Source organism: Musca domestica, unplaced genomic scaffold (genome assembly GCF_030504385.1).
Source record: "Musca domestica strain aabys unplaced genomic scaffold, Musca_domestica.polishedcontigs.V.1.1 485, whole genome shotgun sequence".
NCBI lineage: Eukaryota > Metazoa > Arthropoda > Insecta > Diptera > Muscidae > Musca > Musca domestica.
In genome coordinates this window covers 44234-69818 of record NW_026712343.1, presented here as the reverse complement: position 1 = coordinate 69818, position 25585 = coordinate 44234, and the positions used below count along the sequence as shown (strand labels likewise).

Here is a 25585-nt window from a genome sequence, read left to right as displayed (position 1 = left end):
TAAAACATTCGTAATGACAAAGAAATAAATCTTTTAACTCTAACTATTCGTGACCGCATCGTGTGTAATGATTGCATTAAATACTCCTTAGATTGTCTGAATTTGGGTCGAATCGACTCAAATTTATTTCCAAAACCATTTACGACACCAGGGCATCCCAAAAATCGCTGTAAAGACCGTCGACTGATACCCATTTGCGTGGCACGTCGTCAGGTCAATGTCGACGGCGCTTCCATGACATCGTTGGCTACAGCAACAATATTCTCTGCAGAACGGATACTTCTGGATCTTCGAGGCGATCGGTTAAACATTGCAGTGTTTCACCGGTGGGCGTTGAACGGACAGGAAATCTGCACCACAACAGAAAGAAAATAGACTCAAAAGAGCTAAAAAGTTTCTTGGCTTGCTCGAAAGTGTGAACTGAGGAATTTGGTTTTCTCCCATGAGGAAACATTCGTTGTCCAGCAGTTTGTAAACAAACAAAATGATGGTGTTTACTTGCCAATGAGGTCAGCTGAAAATGTGCACCTTCGGTTGGCCACCAGAACTCAAGCGCCGGCCGCCATAACAGCCGATGGTCGCTCTCCGCTCGCATTAATCCACCGTGGCATCAGAATAAATGTCGAATATTATCGCGAAAATATTCTGGAGAGTGTATTAAAGCCTTGGGCACTCAAACATTTTGGCCGCAGACCTTGGACATTCCAACCACCATACCACCCAAGAATTGTTACAAAATGAGGTTTCTCTGTGTCTGGAATATTTTGAAAAGTAAGGTTGGCACTAAAAAATACCAAAGTGTCGATCACCTCAAGCAAGCGCTTTGCCGGGAATGGGCCAAAATACCGCAGAGCAACATTCAGGCAGCGTGTTACGGTTTCATTGGCCGTTTGAAGGCCATAATTCGTGCCTAAGGTGACCAATTGAAACTAATCTAAACTTATTCTTAAATTTGATACTATTTTCGACATTTTTTGCTTTCATTTAATAAAATTAAAAAAAATAATTATGGCGTTTGACTTTGTTGTAGTTTTTTATATCACCATGTATGTCTAAAAAGGAAAAAAATACTTGAAATCGGGGTATGCTTTGTATAGAGTATACCTAAACGTAAACCGACGTGACCCATATTTTGTACAAATGATTGATATTTCAGATAACCCATTTATATAAAATTTTGCGAAGAATAGTGAAAAATATTTGAGGCCCAATATGTATTGTTAATTTTTGGCCTGGGAACACAAAACCATAGTAGCATTTTGTTCTCCGAAAACTATTAGCTCCACTTAGAATTTCCACCCCAATTGGCTGTTGCAAGGTGGAATTGGTCAGAGTGAAATTCCAAGTCAATATGACCATTAAACTGTTGTTGATATAGATAAATTGTAGATAATTAATGGAAACCAATATCATTGGCTAGAGAGGAATATTCAACGATTTCGGTCTCTAAACGTAACACTCAAGGTAAATATGCTCAATACAAGAAATAACAGCAGATACTTCATATATAAATGTATCAATGGATTTAAGGTTTGGCTTCAAAAAATTAATTTAATTCATACCCTCAGCTTATCTCTCCAGGATTTTGTAATAGCTATTGAGCATTGAGGAACTTCCAAATCTATTAAATCCAAATGTGGTGGAAGAAAAGGCTATACCTAGTCAGAAATCACGCATCTATTATATCACTTGTTATGAAAAGTTAGTGCTACTTTGTATGATGTATTCGTTATTAAATTTGTTTTGGAAAATAAATAAATGTTCTTGTTGCACCATTGGAACACACGTACAGCGTTATATGTATCCACAACACACTATTGAGCCTTGCTTTAATACAAACACCAATCATATCGTTTTATTGTTACAACTTCCACAAGAGGGACCGATTTAATGGTTTTCTTAGACAAAACATCACTTTAAGCAACTAAAAATTATCAAAAGAAAGAAAAACCCCAATTGGAATCCACCGTAGTCACCACACTCGAAACATTGATAAACACCATCTAAATAGATTTTGAATCCAAATGATGTCGTTTTGATGTTGTTTTGTTTTAATTAGATATAACTAAATGTACAATGAACTTGTTGCTCCTCTGAGCTTATGCCTTCTTGGGAGTTGGTTTGCTCAATTCCTCCAGGGCACGCATCTCAGCGGCGGCACTGATTTTCTTCTCCTCGGCCAATTTGGCATCACGAACAGCCTTCTTTTGGGCTTCGATTTCACGAACCTTCTCCTCCTTCTTGGACAAACGGTTCTGGTGGAAGGCACCGTAGCCAACGCCGACAGTCAACAAAGACCATCTGAAGAATTTGATCAAGGGAGATACACGGACTGGAGCTTGAGACATTTTTGCAAGTTATGTAATGCGCGGCAACCGAGGTGTCAGTAGAGAAAATCTGTAAAAATAAAGAAAACGTTCTTGATTAGATTGGTTACGAACGCATTCAAATAACACATTTGTTTTGATAATTTAGCAAATTAACTTTTATTTTCATCGAAAATTTATGAATTTTGTTACAGAAAATTACCTGCTTGCTTAATTTTGCACAAGAAAACCAAGTTCACAAGAGATGTTAAAATTTTCTAACCTTAAATTATGTCAAAATGAAATTGTCAAAACAGACGGCTACACACCAAATGTCAATGAAAAGAGAAAAAAATAAGAGCAGGTTAGTCGTTCGTAACGTAACGTAACCCAACGTAGTTTCGGCTTACATTGGTTTATGTTCAAAAAACAAAAATTAGTTGAGTTGACATTAAAAAAATTTGCTAAAAAAACCTCCGTTTAACGTAGGATATGAAAACATGTACAAATCAACTATTTTTTGAAGAAGCTCTTAAACATTTTTGACATATCAGTGTTCCCAAGCGTTGATGCATATACATGTATTCTTCAACCGTTCATGGTACAATAAATATATATGTTTTCTTTTGCCACTCATGGTAGAATTATTAGATGGTAGAAGCCATATTTTGAATAAAAAAATACAATAATTTGAAATAATAATTTGTTGCAAAATAAATGCAAATTTTCGACGAAATGGGTAACAAATTGTACAATTTTGTGTTAAAAGTGTATTGTCCTAAAATTTAAGATTACATTTTGTGGAGTAACCCCGAAATTCCATTCTTGTTTCGCCCAATAAAAGAATTTTGTAAAAAAAAATTAAAAATAAACAAAACCAACTGTTGCATATTTGAAAGTCTATTTGATACTATAATACTCCAGCACCGAGTTATGCAACTCTGTTTCTTTTAGTTTATTTGAAGTTGAGCAACCTTTTATATTGAGGGCGACCATCGGCTGTTATGGCGGGCCACACCATACGGCGCTTGAATTCTGCTGGCCAACCGAAGGTGCACATTTTCAGCTGACCTCTTAGGCAAGTAAACACGACAATTTTGTTTGTTTTCAACTGTTGGACAACGAATGTTTTCTCATCGGAGAAAACCAAATTCCTCAGTTCACCACTTTCGGCCAAGCGAAGTAAGTCTTTAGCTCTTTTGAGTCTGTTTTCTTTCTGTTGCGGTGTAAGTTCTTGCACTTTTTGGAATTTCTATGGCTTTACTCCGAGCTCGTTTTTCAATATTTCGGAATAGAAAATAACGATATGTTCGGCTTAAAAGCCATATGTCGGCCACTGCGACGCGTGTTTTGATCAAGTCACTTCTTTATTTTTCTAAACATTTCTGCTGATATTGCTGTTTTCTTCTGTTCACTTCCGTGACTTCGGGCTAAGCTACCAGTATGCTGGAGTGCTCTAACGATAGCCACTTGTCATTTTCCAGCGAAATATAAAAAAATCACACTATCATATCTCTTTTTCATCTCACCCTGTATGTACCTAAGCAACTTGAATTCTTGGCATGGCATATTATGTGACATATCTTAGAGGGATGCCACAACCGCACTCAAATCCTGCCGTCGTTTTCCCTTATAATTTTACATTAATATACCTAGTCCCTGATGATGACTATCGAAAATAGTCGAAATATCGGAAAAATAAATTACAATATAAAAAAACAAATTCGTCTGTTTTTTTTTTTAACTTCGGACTTCAAGACAAACGAAAAACCAGAAAAAATATATTGATCAAACGTCAACAATAACTATACATTTGTAAAAATTGTTGAAAAACGCGAATTATAATCAACTCCGAATGACGTTGTAAAAGAAAACATATAAAAATCTACTTATATTCGAAAAAACACTTAAAATTTGTTGACATATCAATATTCCCAAGCGTTGATGCATCTACCTGTATTCTTCTACCATGAATCGTTGTAAAAAGGTTAACATTCTTGAAGTTCTACAATAGAGCATTAGTTTGGGCCATGGTAGAAGAATATAGGTAGACGCATCGACACAGCTGCTGTGACAATGAACTGTCAAACCAATTTTGGAATTGAAAATGTTGAATGAAAAATTATTTAAATTTGTAAAGATTGTTAAAAATCTCGAAGTATAATAACCTCCGAATGACGTCGTATAAGAAAATATTTAAAAATCTACTGATATTTCAAAAAACGTTTAAATTTTTTTGACATTTCAATGCTCCCAAGCGTTGATGCATCTACCTGTATTCTTCTGCCATGGTTTGGGCTGACTCGGTGACCTCAGAAAACTCTTGGAAAAAAATACAAGAGACAAGTTCTCGTTGAGGTCAGTCTGGCATCCCTGTTCTGACTTTTGTTTATATGTTGACAGTTCGTATAACCTCAAAACAAACAAAACAGCTGCATTTCGCCACGGAATTTTTGCAATTGGTTGCTGCTGGTCTGGTTTAGTTTTTATTTAATTATTTCCACAATGAGTAGGAACTATCAAGAAGATCAAAACAATGAAATTGAAGCTTTGGACTCCATATACTGCGGAGACATGCAGAGTAAGATCGATCTAGCCCATAAATATAAAGTCCCGATTAACATTGAATTCTTTTGCAGTTTTGGAAAAGGAGCCATTCCACAAGTTTCAAATACCCATAGCCACCGAAGAATTTAACAAGGAGACACAAGAGAATGGCTTGAGTTGTTATTTGGTCTTCACCTACACTCCAACATACCCCGATGAAGCTCCTGTTGTTGAAGTCGATGAACCTGTCAATTTTCAGGAAGACTACGAACAACGTATGTTGGAACATCTGAAATCTACAATCGAGGAAAACATCGGCATGGAAATGATTTTCACTTTGGTTAGTACCGCTCAGGAATGGTTAAATGAACGCTGGGATGATTTTAAGAAGGCCGAAGAGGATGAACGCGAACGCCGTCTACTCGAAGCTGAGGAAGCAGAACGTAAACGTTTCGAGGGAACACGTGTGACCGTGGAAACATTTATGAAGTGGAAAATGGAATTCGAGGAGAGCATGGGTATTGCTGCCAAACGGGAGAAATCGAACGATAACAAGAAACTTACTGGCCGGGAGCTGTTTATGCGCGATAACACCCTTAACGATTCCGATATTAAATTTCTCATGGAAGCCGGTGATAGCATCGAAAATGTCAAGATCGACGAAAGTTTGTTCCAAGCCATCGATGACATTGACTTGGATGATGACGACGATGATGATGAAGATTGGGTGCCCGGCGATGAAAGCGACTAAAATAAAACGCAGTAGCTGTGAGTGTTATTTAGGATTTATGTTATATTTTTTATACATATAAAATTAATGAAAATGGGTTTGCTTAATAGAAATGCATAAAAATTTGAAAAGTACACTAAATCTTAAAAGATTACAGAAGAATGAGAAAAAATACACAGGAATTGTACAACATTTATATTCAAGGATGTGTTTGTGTTTGTTTCTGGGCGATAATGTGGTGGTTGGTTACTGGAGAGTTGAATCAGTCCAGATCAGGTTTTTTTGAGGCCAATTCTGTTAACGTCACACCATGTGAAACAGATTCAATGTCATCTAAATTAAACTCATCATCCGAGTCTGTTGCTGCAGATGTCTTCTGCGGCAGTGGTTGGCCTGGTTTTACTGGAGGTGGCAGTTTTTCACGGGGGAAATCCAATTTTGCCCACGAACCGGGCTCCGCTTTAGGCATGGTTATTTCAAGTTTGGTACCATACATATGAGCAGTGGTTTTCTCCACATTTATTATCTGAAAAATACACCAATTTTGTTACTTTTTACAGAATTTTATGTTTCGTTTTTAGTGAGACTTACTCCTCTCAATTCCAAATCCAACTCAAATTTAGCGTTTTCTTGGTCTGGAAATACTAGGATGGCATGCAAACGTATAGGATTCACTTCTACCGTGCTCTTGGCATAATGATATTTCTTTGCATATATGGATACAATGACATTCGTTGCTGTTTGATGCCAATCGTAACGACACTGTACAACTCGCTTATCATCGTTGTCCTTCACCCATTTGTGCTGGCCGTTAACACAACCTTGTTGTGCCATAAATACAGCAAAATCCGAAGTTTTTCTTTGGCAACAAGACCAATATTTCATGCCTTCGTGAAAGATTGGTACACCAGAATGATACTGGCATGTTCCATTATCGGTAGATGTACCCGTGTATGAATATGTACATCCTGAATTTTTGCAACTGGTTCCAACGGCAACTTCGCTGAAAGGAAATGTGACAAATTCATATTTGGAAAACTTAAGGTTGTACTTGTACTTACTCTGTACCGTTGACTTCCGATTGAGCAGGATCCTTGGTGACAAGGTTATCAATAAGTTCTTTTAAGGCTGGAGCTACAGTGGCAGTTATGGCGGTCATTGCTGTTTCCACTGGCGGCCTTGGCAAGGCTTCCTTGATTGGTGCCCTTACCTCGACTACTTCTTCTTTAAGATCCTTATCTTCTTTACTTGGTTTCTCAGGCTCCGGTGGCTTAATATTTGAATGTTTGGACAATGTACAACCCTTAATGCTTAAAAATTCGGTAAAATCGACCGATTTTTTGTTACAGCATGACCAACCCTTATAAGCGTCATGGAAGAATGGGGCTCCTGGATGATGGCGACATGATTCTGTAAAAATAGGAGACAACAATGAGTCATGGAAAGTTCTAGATAAGTGAAAAAATATCCATCAAAAATTAAGGTGTCGTTTTCAAAATAGAAGTGTTCGTAGCAACAAAATTATTCTTATCCAATTATTATTTTTCGGATTATTTGGAGTCATGTTTTGATTTCTATTTACCATCATTGTTTTTCTCCGGGTCGAACTCTTGTCCACAGCCTCGATTGTAGCAGCGCTGCATTTTTCTTGCTTTTTTGTTGTCTTTCAACTGTTCCGATGAATAAGAGTAACTTCAAAATTAACTTTGTTGTTTATTTGTTCAATTTGTGTTTATAAATTAAAGGTGTTTACCAGAAATTCCGTATATTTCTAGAACCTGTAGTAAAATGAGCACAATGTTTAACAGCTGTTGGGATGAGAATGAAAATCTGCTTTTCCATCTAACTCATACAGAGTTGTATCGTGACGTTGAACACAATGAAAGACGCTCGCTGTCGACGCAGTTAATGCATGCCGCTGGTGTGCAAAACGTAAAGTAAATATTTTAAGTGATAAAATGCCGGTTTTTGGATATTTCACCTGCGTTGACAAAAGTCAAGATCCTGGCGCAATAACAAGGTGTTCTTGTAAATATTAAAAATCGGATTTAATGCCAATATTCGTTGGTTATTTGCATATCAAAATTAAGAAGGTAAAGTCATGCAATCATATATTTACATTTTTATACCCTACAACACTATGTGTTGCGGGTATTATAAGTTTGATTGGGCCAAAAATTATGTAACACCTCGAAATATTGGTTTCCCACATAGGAAAGTATATATGGATCTTCCTAGCTCGCCGAGCTGAGTCGATCTAGCTATGTATGTCCGTCCGTCCGTCTGTCCATGTTAATTTGTAATCACTCTACAGGTCGCAATTATGGCCCAATCTTCACGAAATTTAGAATGTAGGTGGGGCTTGGACCAGAATAGAACCCTATTGCTTTTAGAGATGATCGCCAAATGTTTAGGGGTTAAAATGGACCAAATACTGAAAAAATGTCGGATTTTGCAGTAGCTATACTGGTCGCAATTATAGACCAATCGACGCGAAATTTCGCATGTAGATAGAGTTTAGGGCGGGGAAGAAGCATACTAATTTGGGTGGTCATCGGATAATATTTATTTTTCATTAAACCGTGAATATTTTAAATCCCGGCGAAATCACAAAGCCATCACAAGGTTACTTCTGACCTTTACATTGATGTTATTATCCAACAAATCGGATATATAGCAAAATATGTGCGATATATATGTCTATCAAAGAAGATATGCTTGAAAGATCTCTTATATGTCGAGAACGGCTGAACTGATTTCGACAGTTCTCATTAATTCAGAATGGCCTCTTGGCAGGAAAGAAAAAACGTCTAGAAAAATCGCATAAAAATATCTCTCTAAAGATGAAAATATTGATTTTGTAAAATTTTCTCATATTTTTTCAATTTTGTCATATTTTTGGCATATTTTCATTTTGAATTAAACATTTGGTAATATTTCTACATGTAACAAAACTAAGTAGGTAGGATATCAGGATATCATATACAGATCTCATTTATGGCCCGATCCTTACGAAATTTTGCATGGGGATAAGATGAGGGTCAGAATAGAAGCCTACTCTTTTTGGAGATGATCGCCATCGCCAGGCGTTGAAATGGACCAAAAAACTGCAAAATTGTCGGCAGGTCGTAATTATCGCCCGATCCTCATGCACATTTGAATGGGGGTTACGGACATTGTAAAAGCCAAGCAGTTTCGGATGGCCATCCAAAAATATTCAATGTGTGAAATAGTTTGCCAACTTTTGTAGACAAAATACGAAAATGTCCATTCCGGTGACTTTTTGGAGAATTCACATATACAGGAAAGACGCACTTCCGACTATTTCGTTAACGCTGATTTCGTTGAAGAATATAGTCAAATGTATGTATCTCATATAGATGCGTTTCAGTCAAAAACCAATAATAAATGTTAATCTTTTGCCACTTCTGAGAGGTTATAGGTCTTTGGGAAATATTAGTTCCAGATCTTGGAAGACCAACATCTACCAATGAATTGGAAATGAGCAAATTAGTTAAAGTTGCTATTATTTGAAAATTAGAGAACGAAACCTGATGGTTTTCTTTTATTATTTGTCACAATATCTTGTGGAATTCTTTCGAGTATCTCGCCTATATAAACTGTATGGTTTATTATAGTGTTGTAGGGTATTCAACTGTCGGCCCCGCTCGACTGTAGCCTTTGCTTACTTGTTATACCCTACAACACTATGTGTTGGGGGTATTATAAGTTTGATTGGGCCAAAAATTATGTAACACCTCGAAATATTGGTTTCCCATATAGGAAAGTATATATGGATCTTCCTAGCTCGCCGAGCTGAGTCGATCTAGCTATGTATGTCCGTCCGTCCGTCTGTCCGTCTGTCCGTCTGTCCGTCTGTCCATGTTAATTTGTAATCACTCTACAGGTCGCAATTATGGCCCGATCCTTAAGAAATTTTGCACGAAGGTGGGGTTAGGGTCAGAATAGAACCCTATTTCTTTTGGAGATGATCGCCAAATGTTTAGGGGTTGAAATGGACCAAATACTGAAAAAATGTCGGATTTTGCAGTAGCTATACAGGTCGCAATTATCGACCAATCGACGCGGAATTTCGTATGTAGCTAGAGTTTAGGGCGGGGAAGAAGCCTACCAATTTGGGTGGTCATCGGATAATATTTAGCGGGTAAAATAGACCATGTCTTTTGTGTTGAAAAAATTCAAAATTTTTCATTAAACCGTGAATTTTTTAAATCCCGGCGAAATCACAAAGTCATGACAAGGTTACTTCTGACCTTTACATTGATGTTAACATCCAACAAATCGGATATGTAGCAAAATATGTGCGATATATATGTCTATCAAAGAAGGTATGCTTGAAAGATCTCTTACATGTCGAGAACGGCTGAACTGATTTCGACAGTTCTCATTAATTCAGAATGGCCTCTTGGCAGGAAAGAAAAAACGTCTAAAAAATCGCATAAAAATATCTCTTTAAAGATGAAAATATTGATTTTGTAAAATTTTCTTATATTTTTTTCAATTTTGTCATATTTTTGGCATATTTTCATTTTGAATTAAACATTTGGTAATATTTCTACAGCTAACAAAACTAAGTAGTTAGGATATCAGGATATCATATACAGATCGCATTTATGGCCCGATCCTTACGAAATTTTGCATGGAGATAAGATGAGGGTCAGAATAGAAGCCTACTCATTTTGGAGATGATCGCCATATACTTAGGGTTTTCAATGGACCAAAAAACTGCAAAATTGTCAGCAGGTCGTAATTATCGCCCGATCCTTATGCACATTTGAATAGGCGTTACCGGACATTGCAAAAGCCAGGCAGTTTTGGATGGATGGCCATCCATTCATGTGTGAAATAGTTTGCCAACTTTTGTAGACAAAATACGAAAATGTCCATTCCAGTGACTTTTTGGAGAATTCACAAATACAGGAAAGACGCACTTCTGACTATTTCGTTAACGCTGATTTCGTTGAAGAATATAGTCAAATGTCTGTATCTCATATAGATGCGTTTCAGTCAAAAACCAATAATAAATGTTAATCTTTTGCCACTTCTGAGAGATTATAGGTAGTTGGGAAATATTGGTTCCAGATCTAGGAAGACCATTTACGTGCAAAATCTACCAATAAATTGGAAATGAGCAAATTAGTTTAAGTTGCTATTATTTGAACATTAGAGAACGAAACCTGATGGTTTTCTTTTATTATTTGTCACAATATCTTGTGGAATTCTTTCGAGTATCTCGTCTATATAAACTGTATCGTTTATTATAGTGTTGTAGGGTATTCAACGGTCGGCCCCGCTCGACTGTAGCCTTTGCTTACTTGTTTTATATTCCATTTATTGTCAAATTGTAAATTTATAAATCAGGGCTAGGCAGAGAGCCTCGAAATTTTTTTGTGATTGTATGTGTTTTGAAATAACAACCCAACCCAACATACCAAAAATACAATACAGCTTGAGAATAATATTATGAAAATAGCTTATCATAAGAATTTTTCAACAATGCTTGAGAAACACTTTTTTGCACAAACTTTTCTCAAATCTGTCCTTTGTTGACAAATTTGTTTTGATTTTTTTTGTGAAAATTGTCAACAAAAAATTATTTTCTTTGGTTAAAATCAAAATCACGCGAATTTAGGACCCATTTCCGGACGAAACTCTAAGGTAATGATGAATAATAAATCTGGGAATCTGTAGTATAAATTATTTCAATCTCATTTCAGAATGGAGGCGTCAAAAAGTTGCAGGAATTCAACAGAAGTGAAGAATAAGTGGAGGAGATACAGAAGCTCAAATAAGGGGAAAGAAAGCATCTAGGTATCAAGGCAACAGGATGCAGTGACAGCTGGGATGGCAATCAATGAATGAAATGTGTAAAATAATTAAAAAATGAATAAATAAATATTTTTTACCATTGAAAAAATAAGCTTTATAAAATATTACTTTCGTAAGCTTATTCTGCAATTACAAGAATAAGCTTATGAATAAGGGTTCCTTTTCGATTATTCTATAATTGTTAAACAAACATTTCTCAATACATTCTCAAGATTTTCTCAAGCTTTAGGCTTATGTTTGTAAGCTTATTAAAATATTATTCTCAAGTCAATTTGGTATGTTGGGAAAATTTTGCAAGTGTTTTTTCCCTCGGCTTACACAGAGAGACATAATTTATTATCTGTAAGTTTTCTGTTATAAATTTTGTCTTTTCAAAACAACCCCAAACTTTACAATTTATTGTTTAAGTTGGCTTTGTTTTTAACGTTAATTTGTAATCGCAATTCGTTGGTAGAAATTCGGAGCTATATTTAAACAATTATTTAAATTATGATTCATTTAAAAAAATATGATATAAATGTCCTCCAAAAATATTTTCTGAAATTTTAAATAGTTGTGATTAAATTTGTGTTTAATAATTTCGGACATAACTTGCTAACCATCCAAGTTGACCCTTTAAAAAGTAAGCATACGCAAATAGTCGTAGAATTGTCCTCTTTTATCCTGTGTTGGGTCCTAAAAGATTATTTCTATGAATTACAAACAGAATGATAAACATTACATCTTTCTATTTTGCCTAAAATTGACTAAGACTGTACATGTCATTTCATAGAAATCGAGGGATATGAAAATGTCTACTAATTTAGAAGGACAAATAATTTGTCGGTCAATATGAAATGAATTCCTACTCCTAACATGTGAATCCTTATACAAATTCTGTCAAATAGAAATCAATCAAAAGGATAAATCTTTACAGTTGTAATTTTTACAATTTCGGAAATATTAGTTAGATATATTTATGTAGTTAGATATATTTATGTGCTCCAATATTTCTTATGGTAAAAATATCCGACAGCATTTTCCTCATCGACTGCTCGAACAAAACTAAATATTCTCCCAAAACCAATTTGACAGAAAATTCAAAACAATTAATTTTTACAATTGTGTTGGTGAAAACACAGATATCCCATGGATACTCTTTGCCTAGCCTTGTTATAAATCCATTGCTTAAACACAAATCAGTGATGGAAACCGTTTTTCTATGCAGTGAAATTGAACAAGGAAAGTTACCGAAAATGCAAAGATGGAAATCGAATTTATCCTTGTCTTTTTATACCCTCCACCATACATAGTATGGACGGTGTATTGTAACTCATTCTGTTTGTAACTCATCGATATAAAAATTTTAGACATAACAAAGTTTATATATTCTTGATCAGCGTAAAATTCTAAAACGATTTAGCCATATCATTTCTTCTGTTGTAATCACTCTAGATTCAAAACGAATAGATTTTCCACAGACCAGTCTGTTCAAGTCAGGTCAAGCTCGAAGATGGGTCATATCGGTCCACGATATCGTATAGCCCCCATCTAACGGTACCCCCCGATATTCAGTATTTTGATGATTGTAGCCAAATTTTTAAATAAAATTATCTGAAAATCCACAAAAGGAGTTCCTTCTAAGTACTTTAGCCACTGGAAGAGTATTGGTATATACAGGGTGAGAAAAAAAAACTGCAACAAAATCAAACGCCATAATTTTTACATTACGGAAATAGCATTAAATTTGAGAATAAGTTTAGATTTGTTCGAATTGGTCACATTTGGCACGAATTATGGCCTTTGAACTGCCAATTAAACCGTCACATGCTGCCCCAATGTTGCTCGCGGTATTTTGGCCCATTCCCGGTGAAGCGCTTGCTTGAGGTGATCGACACTTGGATATTTTTTAGTGCCAACCTTGCTTTCCAAAGTACTCCAGACACAGTAATCCAACGGATTGGTATCCGGAGATTTTGGTGACCATTGTGCGCTGGAAATGAAGCGAGGAACCTCATTTTGTAACCATTCTTAGGTGGCACGTGCTGAGTGCAATGGTGCTGATTCCTGTTGGAATGTCCAAGGTGTGCGGCCAAAATGTTTGCGTGCCCAAGGCTTTAATACATCCTCCAGAAAAATATTCGGCATTTATTCTGATGCAACGGTCGATTAATACGAGCGGAAAGAGATCATCGGTTGTTGTGGCGGCCCACACCATCACCGAGGCCGGCGCTTGAGTTCTGGTGGCCAACCGAAGGTGCACATTTTCAGCTGACCTCTTTGTTTGTTTACAAACTGCTTGAAAACGAATATTTTCTCAAAAAAAAAAAAAAAAAAAAATCGACAGTTCACCACTTTGGGCCAAGCGAAACAACTCTTTAGCTTTTTTGAGTCTATTTCCTTTCTGTTGCGGTGTAAGTTCTTGCAAATTTTGAAATTTCAATGGCTTTACTCCGAGCTCATTTTTCAATATTTGCCGAATCGAATATTGCGATTTGTTCAGCTCACGAGCCATTTTTCGGCCACTGCGACGCGGGTTTTGATCAAGTCGCTTCTTTACTTTTCGAACCTTTTCTGCTGATGTCGTTGTTTTCTTCCGTCCACTTCCTTGACTGAAGTGCTCTAACGATAGCCACTTGTGGTTTTCCAGCCAAATATAAAGAAATCAAACTATCACGCTTGAATTCCATCACGAATAACCTTTTTCCTGGAAAATTCTCACCAAAATACTTTTGTACGCTTGTAAACAATATAATGAGCTGTCACTGGAATAATTTTAACAGCTGTCGAACGAGTGGCTTTGAAATGGCAGCGGTCTGAAGTTGGTTGCAGTTTTTTCACCTCCTTGGTGGGTCAAAAATGTATACATGGTAGAAAAATATAGGTAGACGCATCGACACAGCTGCTGGGACTGGCAAATCAGTTTTGGAATTGAAAATGTTGAATGAAAATTATTTAAATTTGTAAAAATTGTTGAAAAACACGTATTATAATAACCTCCGAATGACGTCGTATAAGGAAACATTTAAAAATCTACTTATATTTGAAAAAAAAAAAAAAAACATTCAAAATTTTTGACATATCAATGTTTCCAAGCGCTGATGCATCTACCTGTATTCTTCTACCATGAATGTATACTTCGAGGTGGTATATACTATGGTGGAGGGTATAAAAACATATCCAAAAATGATGTGTCATATGTAAAATTCATGGTAGAAGAATATAGGTAGACGCATCAACACAGCTACTGGGGTAATGAACTGTCAAACCAATTTTAGAATTGAAAATATTGAATGAAAAATTATTTAAATTTGAAAAATTTGTTGAAAACCACGAATTATAATAACCTCCGGATGACGTCGTATAAGAGAACATATAAAAATCTACTTATGTTTGAAAAGACAATTACATTTTTTGACATATCAATGTTCCCAAGTGTTGATGCATCTACCTGTATTCTTCTTCTGCCATGGTAAAATGGCAATTTTGACAGCACATATGTAAAAAAAACTGATCGTCTGACAGCAGCTTTATTGAGAAAACAAACAAAAAATCGGGAACTAATTGATTCTGTACTAGACTCTGGTTGTGTTCAATTGACTCTTAAAATGTTACAATATTTTTTCATAAATTTCTTAAATTAGAATAAATTGCAAACATGAAAGGAAAATTGAATCCCCGATAGAAGGACAATCAAAGACCTAAAATGGTAAAGACTAGACAAAATGCATTTTGAGAAAATGGTTTGTGTCTACAACAAATAGAGTAACAGCTTACGACAGAGGCATGTTAATATAAAAACATCAAATACAGAACCGGATGACAAATAAAAGGATCAAAAATCCAAAAACATTGTTTCTAAAATTCTATTCCATAAACCTTTCCAAAAATATGCATATTGCCATAGCAGTTTAAATCAGTTAACATTGGTAACTATGTTGTTATGATATCATAACAACAGAGGTATTTTCACAGGGTTGCCATATTTTGACTCTGTCTTGTCCCATCTTTAAGCTGCCCTCAGACACACCAACAGTTGGCCCAACTTGTGACAGGTTGGTACAACTATTGGTGCGTCTGAGAGCTAGTTGTACAACTTTTTCGAAAGTTGGTTGAAGTTGGTTGGAAATATCAAAATTTTTTGATAATTTCGTAAGTTGGGCCAACTGTTGGTGCGTGCGAGGGCAAGTTGTACCAACTTCAGTGTTTTCTTCATTTATGTCTTGACTTTGGTGAAAGAGAAACGAAAACAAAACACAGTCATAAAACAAAACAAGAAAAAAAAAACTAAAATAAAACATAAATAAAAATGAGTGATTGCGAAGTCAGTCACCATTTTTTGAATCTTTTAATCATATTCGAGTCTTTTTTGATCCGGTTGCGCGATTAAAAAGCTGGAATATGAGCGCATTTTCTGATCATAAAAGACTCAGTTGTCGGGAGAAAAACGTGATCTCCCGCGGCTCTTCTAAATTAATCACATATGAGTCTTCCTCTAGATTAGTTAAGAGTCTTTTTCGAACATTTTCTGATCGTTCTACGAGTTTTTTTCGAGTCGTTTTCTAATCATTTATTGCGCTAAGACGCTTAATTTGTGAATCTTTTTCGAGTCTTTTTTATTCATTATGAGTCTTTTGATCATTTATGAGTCTTAAGTGAGTAATTTATTAGTCTTTTAGGTGTCATATATCACTCATATGTATACTCATTTAGGAGTCTTTTATGAGTCCCCTTTGTCTTAAATTCGAGTCATTTAGGAGTCTTATATGAGTGTTTACGATTCTACGAATCACGTACGTGATTTCTAAATATTCGGATGTACCGTAAAAAAAAGAATTTAATTATATATGTTCATATAAAAATTTATTTAAAATAAAAATAATCCATCTTTTATGATTATAATTTGTACTGTAATATCAATAAATGCGACTGTAAAAAATTAAATAAGAAAATGAAAAAAACATTTAAAAAAATAAAAAATCAGGAACTGCAATCTCGCGGTCTCTAGCGTGAACAAAATGTTTTTGTAGGATTGTGTTCATATCCTTGTCGTTGCTTGAGTATTTGAGATGACTTATATCTGAAATAAAATATGTACAAGTCTGTCCATTTTACTAGTTCTTTATATGTGTTAAAAAGACAAACTCACTTTTGATTACTGTAACTAAATAAAATAATAAAATGCACTCAGATTTACCCTGTCCCCTTCCAGCTGTATTGGCAGGCTAATTTATCTGAAAAAACCTTTCGGTTTTTGCAATAAACTCTTTCTGGAAATATATTATCAAAAATTATATAAGTATTAATAGCTTATAAAGTAGTGAATTAATCAATCAAATACCCAATTTTCTAACTTACAAATCAAGTTCTGTCTCATTTTGCTTCACCAATTCACGTTTCTGGACATTTTCTTCATTTTTTTTCATATTCAGTTCTACTTTTTTTTTGCAAATTTTCTGCCTCTTTTTTGCCATCGTTTTTATTTTACCCTTTTTTATTTTTGTAACTTAATTGACATTTCCTTTATAAAAATTAATAAATAAAAACTTTTTCATATTTTTTTTACTTTTCAATATTATACACTTTTGCTGTTGACGCCTCCAGGCACTTTTTATAAATGAACAGTAATTCAACTTTTTGATAGTCAGTCCAGAAACAGAATGACCCTTGCATAACAAAACCAGCAGCATTTATGCACTTATCTGTGCAAAATATGATCGAAAAATACATAATTTTGATCACTTTTCAAACAGCTGCAAGATCTTTTTAAGACTAATCATTTTTCAATCTCTAGATGATCGCAATACGATAATAAATAACGGAAAAATGGTCACATTTTGCACATCTCAATGATTGATTTGCGATTCCCCTACATTTTGTTGTTGTATATTAAATTGATCTCTTTTCACTCATTAAAGAGAGTCATTTTCTAGTCGTTTTTCGATCATACAAGTCAGTTAATCATTTTTTGGTCACCAAAAGGACTCGAAGAAGACTCACCAAAGTGATTTTTTCAAAAACAATCTTCCAAATGCTAGCAGGGGAGGAAGCGTCAATGCGCGATTTTATAGCTTTTTCTTTCTCTGTAGTTGTCTTTCTTCTTCTTCCTCTAAAATTATATCAATTCCAAGTAGCGCAAGAGCATCCGAGTTCATGTTGACGCTTCAAAAATACTTTGTAAATAAAAAGTTGGTACAACAGTTGTATGAAAAGTTGGTACGTGCGAGGAGACCGACCAACTTTTTCATACAACTTAAAAGTGACAAGTTGGGCCAACTGTTGGTGTGTCTGAGGGCAGTTTTATACTTCTATGTATGACAATGTTCTTTCGTACCCCTGCTTCTCGCTACTGCACCGTGATGATAAGGTACTCTTTCGATATAAACATTTTGATACAAGAAAATATCCGATTAGGTTATGCTTTACAAAAATTTGTTCTCGTATTATTCTTAGTCATTTAAATATAATTATTTTGGCCTTGTGCCACCTTGACCTGGTTTCGTGGTTCTAAATCAAGTATTGAGAGCACAGTGACAAAACGATATTTTAAAAACGTGATTTGCTGTTTTCGTATTCTCGTCTCTCATCAAGTCAAGTCGCGGCGGAATCACAAAATTTGTACGAATGTAAATTGTATTTAATTTGTGTTATTATCACCACTAACTAGAACTAGAGTCACAATCGTTAAAGAGAAACCAATAAAATGTTAATGAATTGTAAACGCGATATGCCGAAAGAGATAGGGAAGTTAGTTCCCTATTTGTTTTTGAATTCAATGCAAAAAAAGACAAAAACACACACAGACAAGAACTTTTAAACGTTAAGAGTTTAAAGAGACCACAACATTTGGATCATTAACAAATCTTGGTTTTGAATGGCCCCAAGCAAATGCAATTTCAATGGCCGGTGGACTACGTGACCACTTTGAACAGACAATGCCAGCTAACAGAATGGAATGCTTCATAATTCTGTTTTTATGGAACTTGTATGACTTTTAAAATACTTGCATGAAATTATAAAACAGTCGATAATGTGTTAAAAAAAAAAAAACAAACATATTTACATACACATGTGTATGTAGATTTAAAGATTTTAATTCCGATTTACATGAAAATTCACTATTATTATACCTTCCATATATACCCTCATTCCGTTTGTAACTCCTCGAAATATTCTTAATAGACACTACAAAGTATATATATATTGGATCAGCGTAAAATTCTAAGACGATCTAGAGATGTCCGTCTGTCTGTTGTAATCACGATATCTTTCGAACGAATTGAGATAGAAAGTTAAAATTTTGCATACATGTTTATTTTTCCAGTAGGCAGGTTAAGTTCGTAAATGGGCCATGTCGGTCCACGTTTTCGTATAGCCCCCATATAACGGTACCTCCCGATATTCAGTATTTTCACGATTTCAGCAACATTATTCACCGGAATCGTTTCAAATTTCGTATTGAAAGATCTTAAAGGGTACTACAACTTATGACAAAAAATTTTGTTTGCAGGTGCACGTCTTCGTATAGCCCCCATATCACGGTTTATCACGATATTCGGTATTTTCATGATTTAAGCGACATTATTAACCGGAATTACTTCAAATTTCGTATATGAAGTTCGTAATGGGTACTACAGCCTATGACAAAAGTTTTTGTATGCAGGTATAAGTCTTCCTATAACCCTTATATAACGGTACCACCAGATATTCGGTATTTTCATGATTTCAGCAACATTATTCAGCGGAATCGTTTCAAATTTCATCCTGGAAGATCTTAATGGGAACTACAAATTATGGCAAAAAATTTCGTATGCAGGTCCACGTCTTCGTATAGTCCCATATAACGGTTTTTATATAATTTTTTTTGGAATTTTTCAATTTCCTTCGCTTCATTTTTACTTGTTATCAATTGAATTTGTTTTCAAATTTCAAAAGCGCACGCTCCTCAAACACCTTCATTATCACAGAGATTTCAATGAAATTGACCTTTTTTGTGTGAATCTATTTCATGTCGAATTGTCAAAGTGACAATTTGTTTAAGCTTTGGCCAAGGTTAACATCAAATCAAAGATTTATGTTTTCGATTTGATAAAGCATGAAGTGTTCGAATTGTGGTAGTAACATCTGTGTAGCTGTATGGCTCAGTATTACAGCTCAGCACAAGCATACTTGACCACCACGACCACACCAGCATACTATGTGATGGTGGCATTAAGGAAAACCCTGACGAGTATTTAAATTGTTGTCTGCTACTGCAAGTCGATATGATTTTGTCGAATATGTTTTTATTTTGTTGTTGTAATGCTGAGTAGTTGCTTGGGTTTTTTTAATAGCCCACATTTCACGCCTTATTAAAGAATGCAATTGTATTGTACATAGTTTGTTTTGACCAAGAATGGACAAATGCTGTCATGTCTTGGCTATGGCCGTCGCCTCAAACGTGTTGGCATTTTATGGTCTTAGTATTTTGGCACTGGACACGTTAAATGTTATATACGTACATGTGTGTATATGTATATGTAAATATTGCTTTGGATTTTTTTGTGAGTTAGAGATGCTATACAGGGTTAGATGAAAAAAACTGCAACCAACTTCAGATTGCTGTCATTTCTAAGCCACTCGTCCGACAGCTGTTAAAATTATTCCAGTGACAGCTCATTATATTGTTTACAAGCGTACAAAAGTATATTGGTGAGAATTTTCCAGAAATAAAGTTATTCGTGATGGAATTCAAGCGTGATAATGTGATTTCTTTATATTTGGCTGGAAACCCGCAAGTGGCTATCGTTAGGGCACTCCAGTATTTAAATGTGAGAAAATCTTTTGTGTCTCGTACCAACGCTCGTTACCGTGATACTGATAGCGTAGCCCTATCGACGTCAAGGAAGTGGACGGAAGAAAACGGCAACATCAGCACAAATGGTTCGAAAAGTAAAGAAGCGACTTGATCGAAACCCGTGTCGCAGTGGCCGAAAGGTGGCTCGTTCGTTGTATATATCGCAATATTCGATTCGGCAAATATTGAAAAACGAGCTCGGGGTAAAGCCATTGAAATTCCAATAAGTGGAAGAACTTACACCACAACAAAAAGAAAATAGACTCAAAAGAGCTTCGCTTGGCCGAAAGTGGTGAATTGCTGAATTTGGGTTTCTCCGATAAGAAAACATTCGTTGTCCAGCAGTTTGTAAACTTAAAAAATGATCGTGTTTATTTGCCAAAGAGATCAGCTGAAAATGTGCACCTTCGGTTGGCCACCAAAACTCAAGCGCCGGCCATGGTGATGGTGTGGGCTGCCATAACAGCCGATGGTCACTCCCCGCTCGTATTAATCGACCGTGGCATCAGAATAAATATCGAATATTATAGCGAAAATATTCTGGAGGGCCTTGGGGACGCAAACATTTTGTCCGCAAAGCTCAGACATTCCAACAGGAATCAGCACAATCGCACTCCGCACGCGCCACCCAAGAATGGTTACAAAATGAGGTTCCTCGCTTCATTTCCATTGCAGAATGGTGACCAAAATCTCCGGATACTAATCCGTTGGACTATTGTGTTTGGAGTATTTAGGAAAGCAAGGTTGGCACTAAAAAATGCCAAAGTGTCGATCACCTCAAGCAAGCGCTTCGCCCGGAATGGGTCAAAAACCGCGAGCAAAATTCGGGCAGTATGTGACGGTTTCATTGGCCGTTTGAAGGCCATAATTCGTGCCAAAGGTGACCAATTCGAACAAATCTAAACGTATTCTAAAATTTGATGCCATTTCCGATTTTTTTGCTTTTATTCAATAAATTTAAAAAAAATGTAAATATTATGCCGTTTGACTTTGGTGCAGTTTTTTTTTATCTCACCCTGTATATTTCCGGTTAGCTTAAATTCTAAGACGATTTAGCCCCATACGTCCGTCCGTCTGTTGTAATTACGCTAGAGTCAAAACGAATTCAGATAGGAAGCTAAAATTTTGCACATATGTGTCTTGTCTGCAGACAGGTCAAGTTCGTAGATGGGATATATCGGTTCACCATATTGTAGAACCCCAATATAACGATACCCACCGGTATTCGGTATTTTCATGATTTAGCCACATTTTCCAACTGAATTGTCTAAAATTCTACACAAGAAGTTCCTTGTGAGTACTTTATCCCCTGGAAGAAAATTACCGATGTAGGTCCACGATATCGTATATCTTCCATGTAAAGGTACCTCACTATATTCGGTATATATATAGTTTAGCCACATTTCTTCAACGGAATTATCTGAAAATTCACGCAAGAGTTCCTTGTGTGTACTTATCTATATAGGCCCACGATATCGTATATCCCCCATATAAAGCTACTTCCCGATATTCGGTATATTCATGAGTTTAGCCACATTTCGAGGGAATTGTCTAATATGCTACAAAAGGAGTTCCTTATGCGTACTTTATCCTCTAGAAGAGAGTTGTCTTTATAAGTCCATGATTTCGTATAGCCCCCACATAACGGTAACCACCGATATTTGATGTTTTGATGATTTTAGCCAAATTTTTCAATTGTCTTAAAATCTCCAAAAAGAGTTCCTTGTTAGTACATTATCTCCTGCAAGAGAATTGTCTACATATGTTCATAGGTAGGTATAGCGCCCATATGACGGTACCCTCAGATATTCGGTATTTTCATGATGCTTGCGACATTATTCACTGGAATTGTTTCAAATTTCGTATTTGAAGTTCGTAATGGGTACTTCAACCTATAACCAAAAATTATGCGGGTTCACGCCTTCGTATAGCCCCCATATAACGGGTTTTATTTAAGTGGTATTTTTCGATGGATTTTTTTTTTAATTTGCAAGTTTTTTCCAAATGGTTCGGCCCGACCGACTTTTTTTCATAAAAAAAGCTTGTATGCATACATGAACAAAGTTATTTTAGTGAACCTCGGCAGATGAGAATAGACTACACTACACTCGTCCGACGCTGTTCACAGTTGTTATTGCCTCTTACGCACTAATGCGTATACGTTCTGAAATAAATTTTAGTTACTCATACGCACCACATATTCACAAGCTATTCAAAACACTCATACGCACCCAAGACTCTAATATCTCAAAACATCTGATATATTCAAAAAAAAACCTAATGCTTATTTATGTAACTCATAATTAAGACATAACCTCAACACCATTCAGAATTTCAATGAAATTTGCCGACTTTGTCATTCTTGAGAAGCAAAAAATAAAATCCAACAAAATATTTCATTTAACATGACAGACCCACCCAGCTAAACTAAATTACAGAACATAAATAAATTGTATAAATCGTAATTTAACATAACAATATTACAACACCTCTATTCAACACATACAGCTACAACAACAACAGAAAAAATAAAATAAAATAAAATAACAAACCATTTTGTTCTCACAATCTACACAAATGGAAATTTTGAAATCACATACATACCCAAAAAAAAAAAAAAAAAAAAAAAAACAAGTAAGCAAAGGCTACAGTCGAGCGGGGCCGACCGTTGAATACCCTACGACACTATAATAAACGATACAGTTTGTAAGGCGAGATACTCGAAAGAATTTCACAAGATACTGTGACAAATAATAAAAGAAAACCATCAGGTTTCGTTCTCTAATTTTCGAATAATAGCAACTTAAACTAATTTCCTCATTTCCAATTTATTGGTAGATGTGCCACTTAAATGGTCTTCCTAGATCTGGAACCAATATTTCCCAAAGACCTATAATCTCTCAAAAGTGGCAAAAGATTAACATTTATTATTGGTTTTTGACTGAAACGCATCTATATGAGATACAGATATTTGACTATATTCTTCAACGAAATCAGCCTTAACGAAATAGTCAGAAGTGCGTCTTTCCTGTATTTGTGAATTCTCCAAAAAGTCACTGGAATGGACATTTTCGTATTTTGTCTACGAAAGTTGGCAAACTCCTTCACACATTGAATATTTTTGGATGGCCATCCAAAACTGCTTGGCTTTTGCAATGTCCGGTAACCCCCATTCAAATGTGTGTGAGGATCGGGCGATAATTACGACCTGCTGACAATTTTGCAGTTTTTTTGGTCCATTTCAACCTCTAAATATATGGCGATCATCTCCAAAAAGAGTAGACTTCTATTCTGACCCTCATCTTATCCCCAAGCTAAATTTCGTAAGGATCGGGCCATAAATGCGATCTGTATACGATATCCTGATATCCTAACAACTTAGTTTTGTTAGCTGTAGAAATATTAACAAATGTTTAATTCAAAATGAAAATATGCCAAAAATGTGACAAAATTGAAAAAATATGAGAAAATTTTACAAATCCAATATTTTCATCTTTAGAGAGATATTTTTATGCGATTTTTTAGGCGTTTTTCCTTTTCTGCCAAGGGTTATTCTGAATTAATGAGAACTGTTGAAATCAGTTCAGCCGTTCTCGACATAAAATAGATCTTTCAAGCATATCTTCTTTGATAGACATATATATCGCACATATTTTGCTATATATCCGATTTGTTGGATCTTAACATCAATGTAAAGATCAGAAGTAACCTTGTCATGGCTTTGTGATTTCGCCGGGATTTAAAATATTCGCGGTTTAATGAAAAATTTCGAATTTTTTCAACACAAAAGATATGGTCTATTTTACCCGCTAAATATAGTCCGATGACCACCCAAATTGGTAGGCTTCTTCCCCGCCCTAAACTCTAGCTACATGCGAAATTCCGCGTCGATTGGTCTATAATTGCGACCTGTATAGCTACTGAAAAAGCCGACATTTTTTCAGTATTTGGTCCATTTCAACCCCTAAACATTTGGCGATCATCTCCAAAAGAAATAGGGTTCTATTCTGACCTTAACTCCACCTACATTTTAAACTTCGTGAAGATCGGGGCATAATTGCGACCTGTAGAGTGATTACAAATTAACATGGACAGACGGACAGACGGACGGACGGACATACATAGCTAGATCGACTCAGCTCGGCGAGCTAGGAAGATCCATATATACTTTCCTATGTGGGAAACCAATATTTCGATGTGTTACATAAATTCTGGCCCAATCAAACTTATAATACCCCCAACACATAGTGTTGTAGGGTATAAAAACACAATTCGGAGGCTATGTTTCATATGCGCCATTTAAAATTGTTCATTGATTGGCGATACAACAACTAACCAACAGGAGACCATTAATTAATTAAGAACAAATGAACACAACTAACTATGTATCGAATTGGTTGCAGAGATCAATTGAATTGTTTACCTCCCCCAACCGGACTACGGCACACAATCACATTTAACAACGCCAAACGCCTTCCACCATTAGTAAATACCCCATGGGCAATATGTGTGTGTGTGTGTGTCTATTGACCAGGTCATAAATTGATCTGCCATACGCGATCTGCGGACACAAATGCGTCAGCGGCTAAGGTATCGGCTGACGAACGGCAGAACAAAATATGATTTACAACTACCGCCATGGTGTAAAGAAAAAAAATTCAATCAAGGTGTCTCCAGAAGCCAATTTCGCTTCGAGTTGTTGGTTTGTTTATTCAACACTGACGTTGTCCGTTGTGGTCCGAAGGCAAATATATTTTTCAAACAATGTAAACTATTTTTTTTTTTATTGCATTTTGAAATGTGCTGATGAAATCAACAACTATTTTAACATGTTGTAGCATGCAACACCGAGGATAGGATCAATGTGGTTTTTTTTTTAAGTTGCAATCCAGAAAAAGGCAAATAAAGGTGTACAAAATACTTTGTACATACTTTTGAGTGCGGGTGAGGTCCTGGGAAAATCTAGCATTTACAAATAAATAGTCCAAAATTATGTTGTTGCAAAATGGTCAGGCTTAATCCCTTTATTGTGGTTTTTATAAAAACAACGTTTGTTTGTTAGTGGAGAACGATGGTAATGTTTACCTGGTTTCGGAAAGAGCCACCAATCCTCATCAATTCCCTTGTTTTTTGTCTGGGATATTCTCCCAGACAGAGAAGTGATGAGGATTGGTGGCTCTTTTCGAAATTTAGGTATGGTTCGAAAAGTAAAGAAGCGACTTGATCGAAACCCGCATCGCTGTGGGCGAAAAATGGCTCGTGAGCTGAACATATCGCAATATTCCATTCGACAAATATTGAAAAATGAGCTCGGGGTAAAGCCATTAAAATTCCAAA

General features: G+C 35.7%; 3 protein-coding genes across 4 annotated transcripts; 1 reads left to right on the top strand and 2 right to left on the bottom strand.

The window, feature by feature from the left end:
* Window positions 1-1850: 1850 nt before the first annotated feature.
* LOC101895638 (ATP synthase subunit e, mitochondrial) lies at window positions 1851-2683 on the bottom strand. The gene is made up of 2 exons (XM_005175240.4): window positions 2530-2683; window positions 1851-2397 (listed from the first exon to the last, which is right to left on the bottom strand). The coding sequence occupies exon 2, from the start codon at window positions 2346-2348 to the stop codon at window positions 2100-2102; it is 249 nt and encodes an 82-aa protein (XP_005175297.1). The 5' UTR covers window positions 2349-2397; window positions 2530-2683; the 3' UTR covers window positions 1851-2099.
* A 2026-nt stretch (window positions 2684-4709) lies between these two features.
* Window positions 4710-5779, top strand: LOC101895289 (RWD domain-containing protein 1). Its single transcript, XM_005175238.3, has 2 exons — window positions 4710-4887; window positions 4946-5779. Exons 1-2 carry the CDS (start codon window positions 4812-4814, stop codon window positions 5602-5604), a joined length of 735 nt encoding a protein of 244 aa, XP_005175295.1. The 5' UTR covers window positions 4710-4811; the 3' UTR covers window positions 5605-5779.
* LOC101895458 (cysteine and histidine-rich domain-containing protein morgana) lies at window positions 5621-7471 on the bottom strand. 2 transcript variants are annotated; one of them, XM_011292896.3, is made up of 5 exons: window positions 7337-7471; window positions 7166-7275; window positions 6645-6993; window positions 6175-6586; window positions 5621-6109 (listed from the first exon to the last, which is right to left on the bottom strand). In XM_011292896.3, exons 1-5 carry the CDS (start codon window positions 7423-7425, stop codon window positions 5846-5848), a joined length of 1224 nt encoding a protein of 407 aa, XP_011291198.2. In that variant the 5' UTR covers window positions 7426-7471; the 3' UTR covers window positions 5621-5845. The 2 variants fall into 2 exon arrangements, with proteins under 2 accessions (XP_011291198.2, XP_058983884.1); XM_059127901.1 differs by having other exon boundaries at window positions 7166-7402.
* Between the last annotated feature and the right edge of the window lie 18114 nt (window positions 7472-25585).